The sequence below is a fragment of the Echinops telfairi genome, unplaced genomic scaffold (assembly GCF_000313985.2).
Source record: "Echinops telfairi isolate 266 unplaced genomic scaffold, ASM31398v2 ScPeMD7_655;HRSCAF=1070, whole genome shotgun sequence".
NCBI classification, from domain to species: domain Eukaryota; kingdom Metazoa; phylum Chordata; class Mammalia; order Afrosoricida; family Tenrecidae; genus Echinops; species Echinops telfairi.
In genome coordinates, this window is record NW_022104553.1 from 16204150 (window position 1) to 16214149 (window position 10000).

The 10000-nt window shown below is 53.4% G+C and overlaps 2 protein-coding genes across 2 annotated transcripts in view; both read left to right on the top strand.

Moving 5' to 3' along the window:
- Positions 1 to 81: 81 nt before the first annotated feature.
- On the top strand, positions 82 to 9792 carry LOC101658304 (zinc finger protein 28 homolog). The gene is made up of 5 exons (XM_045292358.1): positions 82 to 308; positions 1279 to 1377; positions 3951 to 4046; positions 4187 to 4389; positions 9698 to 9792. The coding sequence occupies exons 1-5, from the start codon at positions 117 to 119 to the stop codon at positions 9714 to 9716; spliced, it is 609 nt and encodes a 202-aa protein (XP_045148293.1). The 5' UTR covers positions 82 to 116; the 3' UTR covers positions 9717 to 9792.
- A 57-nt stretch (positions 9793 to 9849) lies between these two features.
- LOC123521943 (zinc finger protein OZF-like) overlaps positions 9850 to 10000 on the top strand; it is a 1815-nt gene continuing 1664 nt past the window's right edge. The window contains exon 1 of the mRNA XM_045292374.1: positions 9850 to 9942. Coding sequence (XP_045148309.1) covers positions 9850 to 9942 — 93 coding nt within the window. The remainder of the gene's footprint in view (positions 9943 to 10000) is intronic.

Sequence of the window (10000 nt, forward strand, 5' to 3'; positions counted from 1 at the left end):
GGGGTCGGGGTGGGGGCGGGATGAAGGAATCCTGCCCTGCTAGTTGGCGGGACGCCGGGATGGGGGAGATCCGCTGAACCCCTGCCTCGCGGTGCCTCCGTTTCCCCGCCTGTACAATGGGGACACTGGACTGTGGCCTGCTGTCACTCCACCCACCCCACCCCCACCACCAAATGCGAGCCCACCAGCCGTGCCAGGACTCCGACTCCTGGCGACCCGACGCGTGTCCCGTGTCCCGAGAAGGACCGCGCTCCATATGGCTTCCAAGGCCTTTCTGGAACAGACGCTGCGGCTCCCCAGCCCCCCAGGTGCCTTTCAATCCCTTCGTTAGTGGTAGGGCGCTTCACCCTGTGCGCCAGCCGGTAGAAGCAATTGTTTGTTACTGTCCGGGTAATAATAAATCATGACTGCACCGCGCCTGGCGCGCCCTGAGTGCCGGGCACTGAGCGAAGTGCTCTGCTCACAGCGTCCTGGCATGGGCGACCCAGTGCCCTCCCCGTGTCAACGTGCCCTGAACGGGTTACCAGTGGGCAGAGGGCAGAAGCCTTCAGCCTTCAGTCTAAGCCTGTGGGCTTGTGTCTGTGTGCGCACGTGGGCATATGTGTGCATATGTCTATATGTGCATGTATGTGTGTCTGGGTTCATATGTCTTATCTATGTCTGCACATGGGTGTCTTTGCAAGTGTGTATGCATGTGGGTTCACGTTTGTGTGCCTATGTGTCCAAGTTCATGTCTATGTATCTGTGTATTTGTGTCTGTATATATGTCTGTGTGTGTGCACACGGGTACCTGTCTGTGTCTGAGTCTGTGACGATGTGTGTGTCAGTGTGTGTGTGTGTGTCAGTCTGTGTGTGCGCATGTGTGTAGCTGTGCAGGTGCTATGTGCGTGAGTCTCAGGATGTGTGTGTGTGTTCCGTGTGCCTGTCTGTGTCTGTGTCTATATGGTCTCTGTGTGCATGTGTGTATCTGTCCCTGCACTATGTGTCTGAGTCTCGAGTCTCAGGATGTGTGTGTGTGTTCTGTGTGCCTGTCTGTTGTGTCTGTGTATATGGTCTGTGTGTACATGTGTGTGTATCTGCGCTCAGGATGTGTGTGTGTGTTCTCTGTGTCTGTGCCTGCCTGTGCATATGTTGTCTGTGTGTGTATGTGTGTAGATCTGTGCCTGTGCTGTGTGTCTGAGTCTGAGGATGTGTGCGCCTACATGCCTATGTGTGTGTCTATGGACCATCGAGGCCTGCTCCCTCTCAGACACTCACTCTCTCCCCCCCCCTCCGTAGCATCACAGGCCTCTGGATCCCACAGCCCCGTCCGCCCAGCCCCTGGCCCCTGGGGGCCGTGGAGGGATGGCCACCCAGCTGCTGCCCGAGGAGTCCCTGGTGAGTCAACATTGTCCCCCACTCTCCTCCTCATGGTGGCCCAGGCTGCCCTCCATTGAACCCCTGCCCACTCCCACCCCCCAGCCCCCCCAAACCCCGTCCCAGCACCTTTGTCCCTGCCACCTTCTCCTGGAGGAGTTTCATGGGAAACTCAAACACAAATAGGAAGGGCCTTTTTGTGGACCGCTGTCACCCAGAAGACAGCAGACATCACAGGCAAGTCTGGCCACACCCTCCTCACTGGGGCTGGCTGAGCCCCTGGGGTTCTGTGCCAGGGGTCTGGCACAGACCCACAGTTGTGGCCGACAGAGACTTGGAGACAGGTGTGTCTGGTGTGCTGAAGTGGACACTGGAGGGGGAGGGGGACCGAGTGGGTGAATGAGCGTGCAGTCAGCGGCGCTGACAAGGGCTGTGGTGGGGGTAGAGCGGGAGAACGCTCCAGACACCCCCACTACAGTGCTCCATAGGGCATGTGCTTTTTATCATCGGAAGGTCTGGTGACCCTGCTCGGAGCAGGCCTCCTGGCACCGTTTGTCCAGCAGCACACGCTCACTCCTCGTCTGTGCCCCGCTGTGGTACTCTCGCAGCCTTGCTGACGTTTCATCACGCTCTTGCACACCTAAAGGGCCCCGATGGCGTAGTGATTACGTCTTGGGCTGCTAACTATCAAGTCAGCAGTTCGAAACCACCAGCCGCTCTGCAGGAGAAAGATGGAGCTTTCTTCTCCCATCGAGTTACAGCCTTGGAAACTCACGGGGACAGTCCTGCTCTGTCCTGTGGTTGTCGGGAGTCCTTGAGTCGGTTCCGACCCACAGCAACCCTCACAGCAGAACGAAGCACTGCCTGGCCCTGCACCATCCTCACAGCCGTTCCCGCACTTGAGAATATTGTCGCAGCCAGTGGGTCAATCCGTCTCCCGGAAGGCCTTCCCCTTCTTCGCTGCCCCTCTGCTTTACCAAGCATGACGTCCTGCTCTAGAGACTGTCTCTCCTGACAGCCTGTCAAAGTATGTAAGACGAAGCCTCGCCGTCCTTGACTGTAAGGAGCGTTCTGGCTGTACTTCTTCCAAGACAGATGTGTTTGTCCTTTTAGCAGTCCATGGTTCTTTCAACATTCTTCTCCAGCACCAAAATTCACATGCTTTGATTCTACTTCTGTCTTCTTTATTCAGTGTCCAACCATCACATGCCTCTGAGGCAATACTCTGTGTGTTAGTCCGGGTTGACTAGAGAAACAAATTCATCGACACTTGTGTGTCTAAGAAAGAGCTTTATATCAAAGAGCAATTGTATATTGAGAAACCATCCCAGCTCAGCCCAGATCAAGTCGATACTAGTCCATAAGTTCCTTTCAAGACTCACAAAGCCCCACGCAATGATGCCGAATGCAGGGTGATCCAAGGCCAGTGGGTGGGATGTGGTAGGCACATCTCCAGGACTGGCTACCATCAGCTTGGCTGGAAGTGACTTGTTAACAGGAAGGCGAAGGCAGAGTGAGAGGGGACGTTCCCAGAATCCTCACGAGAAGGCCACGCCCACAAGGAGGCATCATCAGGCAGTGACCTGATAGACAGGCCAGATTCCACCTCTTCACGCTTAATACTCTCAAGTTGACACAGGATACCACACCCTGCCCTCTAGCGTCACCATGAGCCGGCGGGAACCTGACAGCAGTGAGTTTGGTTTGGTATTGCGCATTTCTTAGACCCGCCTTTCATGTGTACTGGGAAACCAGGGAAGGCAAGGGCCTCGCTTTATGGCGACATCCCCTGTGTTGTTGTGGGTCTGGCACTGAGCCCCCAGTGCGTCTGAGGTCTGCGTATCTAGCTGAGCATCTCAGAGTCTGAACTCAGGAACCGGATGCCAGCACTGGATCCCACTGCCTCCACTTTCCAGCTGGGTGCCCTTGGGGAAGTGCAGCAGCCACTGTGGGCCTCACCTATAAGATAGGGAGAGTTCTAGAATCTCCCTCTGTGTCCTGGAAAAGACTGTGCAGTGTGAATGCTACTCTACGCTGGGTCCTGTGAGAACTCCCAAGGGGCCCCGGTGGCTCAGTGGTTAAGGGCTCGCTCAGCTGTTCACCGAAAGGTTGGCAGTTTGAGCCCATCAGCCACTCATGAGTGAACCTGGTGATCCCATCCTGTAAAGAATACAGCTTGGGCAGCCCCCTCGGGACCCGCCTGCTTTGTCATGTGGGGTTGCTGTGAGTCAAAACCCAAAGCTCACGAAAGCACTAAGTATGTTCCCAGAATTCTTGGAGCCCCACACTGCCACTCAACTTCTGCCTGAAAGGTTGGGGGTTCCAACCCAACCCCTCCCCCGAGGTCCCTCAGAAGACAGCCTGGGGATCAGCTACGGAAGGTGACACCCTTGAGAAGCCTGTGGAGCAGAGTAAGTTCTGCTCTGCACACATGGGCACACAGGGGGTCCGAATCGGATCAGCAGCAGGGAGCCATCACGATGTGCCTAGTCCCTGTCTTGGCCCGTGGGCATCACCCCATGTACCCGTTTCCCAGGGATCGGCTCCAACTCGAGGCTGCTCCCCAGGTGTCAGAGCCATATTGTGCTCCACAGGGTTTTAAGTGCCTGGCTTTGGGGAACTCTGTGGCTTTTCTTCCAAGGCGGCCTCTGGGTGGACTTGACACCATCAACCTTGCATTGAGCAACCGGGTGAGTCCTCCATTTACACCACCCAGGGATGCAGCCCACTGAAGCCAGCGCCCTACCTCTCCCTTCCCTGCACCTCCCAGCCTTGCCCCTGCCCCGTGCATCCCAGGGCCTGACTGAGCAGCCCCTCTTTGCCGTTGCAGGGGTTGGTGACCTTCAGGGATGTGGCCGTGGACTTCACCCAGGAGGAGTGGCAGCAGCTGGAGCCTGCTCAGAAGGACCTGTACAAGGACGTGATGCTGGAGAATTTTCAGAACCTCAGCTCCCTGGGTAAGGTGGAGCATTCACACGTCACCGGCATGCCCCACCGCCACCTACCCTGGTTTGAAACCTCAGAAGGTCATGGGTATGTTCGGGCAGTGAATTAGGGGCTTCCTGCATCCCTTCCACATCCGATGGGGGGCTCCCTGGTGGCGGACTGGGGAAAGTGTTGCGCTGGAAACCAGAAAAGTTATTGCTTCAAGTCTCCACAGGAGCAACCTGGGGCGGTCTGCTTCGGGAAGGATTCGCAGCCTTCGAAATTCTGTGGACCCTTCTGTTCTTGGTGGGGTCACTGTGCGTAGCATTCGACTGGAGGACAGGGGGTCTTTGTTGCTTACCACCCCTGGGCTTTCTCTTTGCTCTTCCCTGGAGGAGGGCTTGTGTTCCTTACAGGGAGGACATTCGGCTTCTCTGGGCAGCACCTTTCTTCTGTTTCCTGGAATCCAGCCTCTTTTCATCTGTACCCCAGTCTCTGTCCCCAAGGATGGTTTCCCAATCCAGTTAGCTTGTTTTGTTTCCTTGCCAACTGAGTGTCCCCGCGGAAGCACTCAAGACCACGTAACGGCCCCACCATGGAGAGACCTCCAGGGCCTGCTTGTCTACTACCCCTGCCCCATCTGTGGGGTTTAGTTTGCGTCTCTCTCTAGGTGTGATCCAGGATGGCGCACACCACCATGGCTGAGTTCCCGTGGCGTATGCCATTAGTTGGAAATGAGTCACATGACCGCTCAGCCACAGGGGAATGGCTGGGAAATGTAGTCTTTCTTGTGGCAGCTGCAGCTCTGTGAGGATGGTAGGAGGAGAGGCTGGGAGAGAATGGGCGTGCCAGTGGCTGCCACAGGGAGGACTTGCCCTGCTGTCTGCCTCTGCTTGTTGTCGTTGGCTGCTGATGAACTGATTCCAACTCGTGGCCCTTCCGCGTGTCAGAGCACAACTGCCCCACGGGGTTTTCTTGGTTGAAATGTATACTGTCGTGAACACTGACAGAGCAAAGTGGTTCTCATCTCACAGTGGAGACGTGTGTTGTTGGATGCCATTGAGTGCAGTTGGTAGTTCTGAGGTGAGTCCTCCCTGGTGTTTCACCTCATAGCTTTGTCATTTGGGTAAACCTTGAGCTGCTGGCCAAGTTCAAGTCCAGGCTTGAAGGGGTGGCATTTTCTTCAGGATTCCACAAGTCTCGTCAGACAGTGAGCCTGGTCTTTTTTGTTTTTTTCATGATTTTTGAGTATTTTATCCAACTCTCTCCAGAATCTTCCCAACGTGATCCTCTCAGTGGTAGCCGGGCACCGTCTAGTTCCTCTGATCGCAGGGTCTGGGAGACGTGATCCTCTCAGTGGTAGCCGGGCACCGTCTAGTTCCTCTGATCTCAGGGTCTCGGAGACAGATGTTGCATTGTCCATTAGCCTGTTAGACTCATTGTCTCCGTGCATCTTTGATTTTCTCCACTCTGCTCCGCTCCGGATGGGAGAGATCAGTACCTTCGGTGGCTGCTCACCAAGCTAGCACGCAGGGCATTGTCTTTGTAGAATATGTCGTTTGCCTGTAATCTTTTCTTTTTTTTAATTCATTTTATTGGGAGTTCTTACAGCTCTTATAACAATTCATACATTCTGTTGTGTCCCGCACATTGGCACATATGTTATCATTCTATTTTCAAAACCTTTTCTTTCTACTTGAGCCCTTGGTATCAGCTCATTTTTTCCCCTCCGTTCCCCCACCCTCCCACCCTCACGAACCCTTGATAAATTAAAAATTATTATTATTTTCATATCTTACACCATCTGCTGTCTCCCTTCACCTGTGTTTCTACTATTCGTCACTCTGGGTGCAGGTGGTGGTGGTGGTGGTTATACATCAATCCTTATGATCGGTTCCCTTCCCCCTCCCCCCCACCTTCTCCCTACCCTCATGGTATTCCTGCTCCCATTATTGTTCCTGAAGGGTTAATCTGTCTTGGATTCCCTGTGTCGAGAGCTCTTATCTGTATCAGTATACATGCACTGGTCTAGCCAGATTTGTGAGATAGAACTGGGGTCATGATAGTGGTGGGGAGGAAGCATTAAAGAACTAGAGGAATGTTGTGTGTTTTGTCAGTTCTATACTGCACCCTGGCTGACTCGTCCCTTCCTTGTGACCCTTCTGTGAGGGGATGTCCAGTTGTCTACAGATGGTCTTTGGGTCTCCCCTCCTACCCCCCTCATTTGTATCAATATGATGGTTTGTTTGGGGTCTTCTGATGCCTGATAGCTGATCCTGTTGACACCTCGTGATCACACAGGCTGGTGTGCTTCTTCCATGTGGGCTTTGTTGTTTCCCAGCTAGATGGCTGCTTGTTTACCTTCAAGCCTTTAAGACCCCAGATGCTATATCTTTTAATGGCCGGGCACCATTAACTTTCTTCACCTCATTTGTTTATGCACCCATTTTGTCTTCAGCGATCCTGTTGGGAAGGTGGGCATCACAGCATTCCAGGTTATAGAACAAAGTGTTCTTGCGTTGAGGGAGGCTAGACTGATATCTGTCTGCTACCTTAATACTGACTGTAATCTTATGAGATCAGATCCCTAGGTTTCTTCTCACTGAGGTGGGTTTGGCTTCTTAGTGGAGTGCAAACTGTGTGCTCCACCCTATGAGCTTCAGACTTGCCAAGTGTCCCCTAGGAGACAAAATTGCCCCTGCTGAGAGCTGTTGGTTCAGCACATAGCATGCACTTCCTGTATCCCACTGCTGTCAAAATGTGTCCAACTCATAGTGACCCTATAGCACAGAGCATAACTGCCCAGAGGGTTTGCAAGGCAATCTTTATAAGAGCCTGTTGCCATGGTTTCCCCCCAAGGAGTGGATGGTGGGTTTGAACAGTCAGTTACTGGGTAAGCAGCCAGGTGCTTAGCCACTATGTCTTGTACGTGTTAAATGAATTGTTATTGTTCATTGTGACATAAATCGGTTTGTATCAATGCCTTCGTTTTCTCTTGCTGCCGTAACAAATACCACAAGTGAATGGCCTTGACAAATCAAAATGTATTCTCTCGTGGTTTAGGAAGTGAGGAGTCTTACGTTCAGGGCTCGAGAGGAAGCCCAGAATTCAGCTCTAGGACTATATTTTCTCCGTGTCAGCTTTGAGGGAACATCCTTGTTTCCTTTCAATGTCCGTGGGCTTGGTGTCCCGTCCAGGTCTTCCTGGATCTTGGTCTCAATCTTTCCCTGGGTCTAGGAGGTTCCCAGCACAAGCACCATGGGTCCAGTGGACATGTTCTGCTCCCAGTTCTTCTTTTTTGGTGGGAGTAGGTCCCTCTGATCGCCACTTGTTTAATCTCTTATATCTCAAAAGAGATTGACTCAAGGTAACAGCCTATACACCTGTGTAACCTGGGTAGACTAGAGAAACAAATTCATAAAAACATTCATGTGGATAAGAAAGAGGTTTATATACAAGAGCAATTGAATATTGAAAAACCATCCCAGCCCGGTCCAGATCAAGTCCATTAGGTCCAATATTAACCCATATGCCCGATACCAATCTATAAAGTCCTCTTCAGACTCATGAAACACATGCAATGACACCAAATGCAGGAAGATCACAGGCCAGTGGGTGGAAAGCCTTGTGGATCCAGTGGCAATGCAAGCCTCTCAGCACTGGCGTGGGTCCCCACGTGGCTCCTCTGGCTCCAAGCTCTAGGTAGCTCCATGTGTCTTGTCATGGGAATGTATCACAGGGAGTGAGCCTGTGTCCCGCCTCCAGTGAGCTATTTTTCTCCTTAGCACCTCCAAATGAGGTCATCAAGCTGCCACCTGATTGGCAGGCTAAACTCAACCCCTTCACTCTTAAGACTCTCAAATTGACAACCGATTTTGTAACTAACACAGCACCTTACCTCCGAACATGACTGCCACTACCCTGCCTCATTAGCATCACAGAGGTGAGGATTTACAACACAGGATAATTACATCTGATCGCAACATGGAGGATAATCACATCACCTTGAGACTCATGTTCCAGCCAAGCTGACAGTTTTGTGGGAACACAATTCAGCCCATAAAACTTGACCTATCTGTTGGTAATAACTATAATGGGTAATCATTGGCCTCCCATAATTTTCCAGGACATCTGACCGTCTTTCAGCCTCTCTCCCAGGTATCCGTTCACAGCCCCAGTTCTTAATGAACATTCTTTTCCCACCTGCAAACTCCAAGCTACAGCTCCTCGCCCCAGCTTCTTCCTTTGTCCACTTGGCATGCCTAAAAGCCCCTGCAAATCTAGTGCCGAAGAAAGGCCTAGTAATGACTCCTGTAAAGACTGTTGCTCACAGCCATCGAGTCGAACCCACACACAGTGTTCCCACGTAGAACTGCCCAGGGAGTGTTCCAGGCCGTCGTCTGAATGGAAGCAAATTGCCAACCCTCTGTTCCCCAGCTCTGCCCAGTGGAGTGGGCCTGACATGCCAGCCTCAAAGTTAGCAGTCCATTGTGAAGCATTTGCACCACCTAGGCCCCTTCCACAGAAGCCCTGGTGGGATGTGTGTTGGGCTGCTAACCTCAAGATCAGCAGTTCAAATTAGGAGAAAGATGAGGATCTCTGCTCCTGTAAATACTTGTTAGGTGCCATCGAGTCGGTTCCCATTCGTGGCCACCCTGTGTACAACAGAAGGAAACACCACCCGGGCTTGTGCCATCTCAGGATTGTTGTTTGAGCCCATCGATGAATGCAGCCCGTGCCAGCCCATCTCGTTGGCGGCCTTGCCCTTTTGAGTGCCTTCCTGCCTGAGGGGCTCATCTTCCGGCACTAACTCTAACGGTGTTCTGTTTCCGTTTATTAGGCTTTCCGGAACTGACAGTGTTTTGATGCGATCCAAAGGGTTTTCAGTGGCCAGTGCCTCTGATGGCTTTGTGGTTATGCATTGGGCTGCTAACGACAAGGTCGCCAGTTTGAAACCACCAGCCACTCTGCACTCTGTTCCTGTAAAGAGTGACAGTCTTGGAAACTCACAGGGGGAAGTTCTACCCTGTCCTGTAGAGTCAGTGCCTCTGAGGTGACCGCCTGTTCCCTCCTCGTGGTCCTAGAGACATAGAAGCCCACAAGAGCCGTCTGTTCGGTCCAAAGGGTTGTTGCGAGTCAGCACTGACATCAGGGCAGACATCCTTTTAAGGGTGCTTGGTGCTGATGGGTCGGCATAGCACCCCAGGGGCCGGTGCTTCTCTGTGACCCACAAGGTCACCATGATGGGAACCAGTGCTACATGGCTTTGGTTTGGCTGGCTCAGGGAGTCACCGGGGTAGTGGTGGGGGGGTCCTTTTCTTGGGTTTCCCCAGCCCCAAGCCCACCCACTAGAGCACTCCCTCTTCCCCGGCTCTAGCGCCAGGTGACACAGGCCTGTGTCCTCTTTGTCTTTCAGATTTGGGGTCCAGGAGTGAGAGTGAGGGTGCAGAGCGAGCGGCCCCCGCGGGGCTGTCCCCAGCACTGGAGTTGGAAGAACTGAGGCGGGGCCGCCTGTGGAGCTCCGCCCCCGGAGGAGCGGAAAAACTGGGAAGCCCCACAGCGCGCCCGATGGGAGAGCCGGGAGCATTGCTGGGGCACCTCGGCATTCCCGAAGGCAAGGGACCCCCGAAACGCCACCCGCAGGCCTTCAGTGATGGCCACGCAAGTTCCGATTCCCGGAAACGGCCTTGGGCCCCCGCCGGAGGGGAGGCGGCCTGTG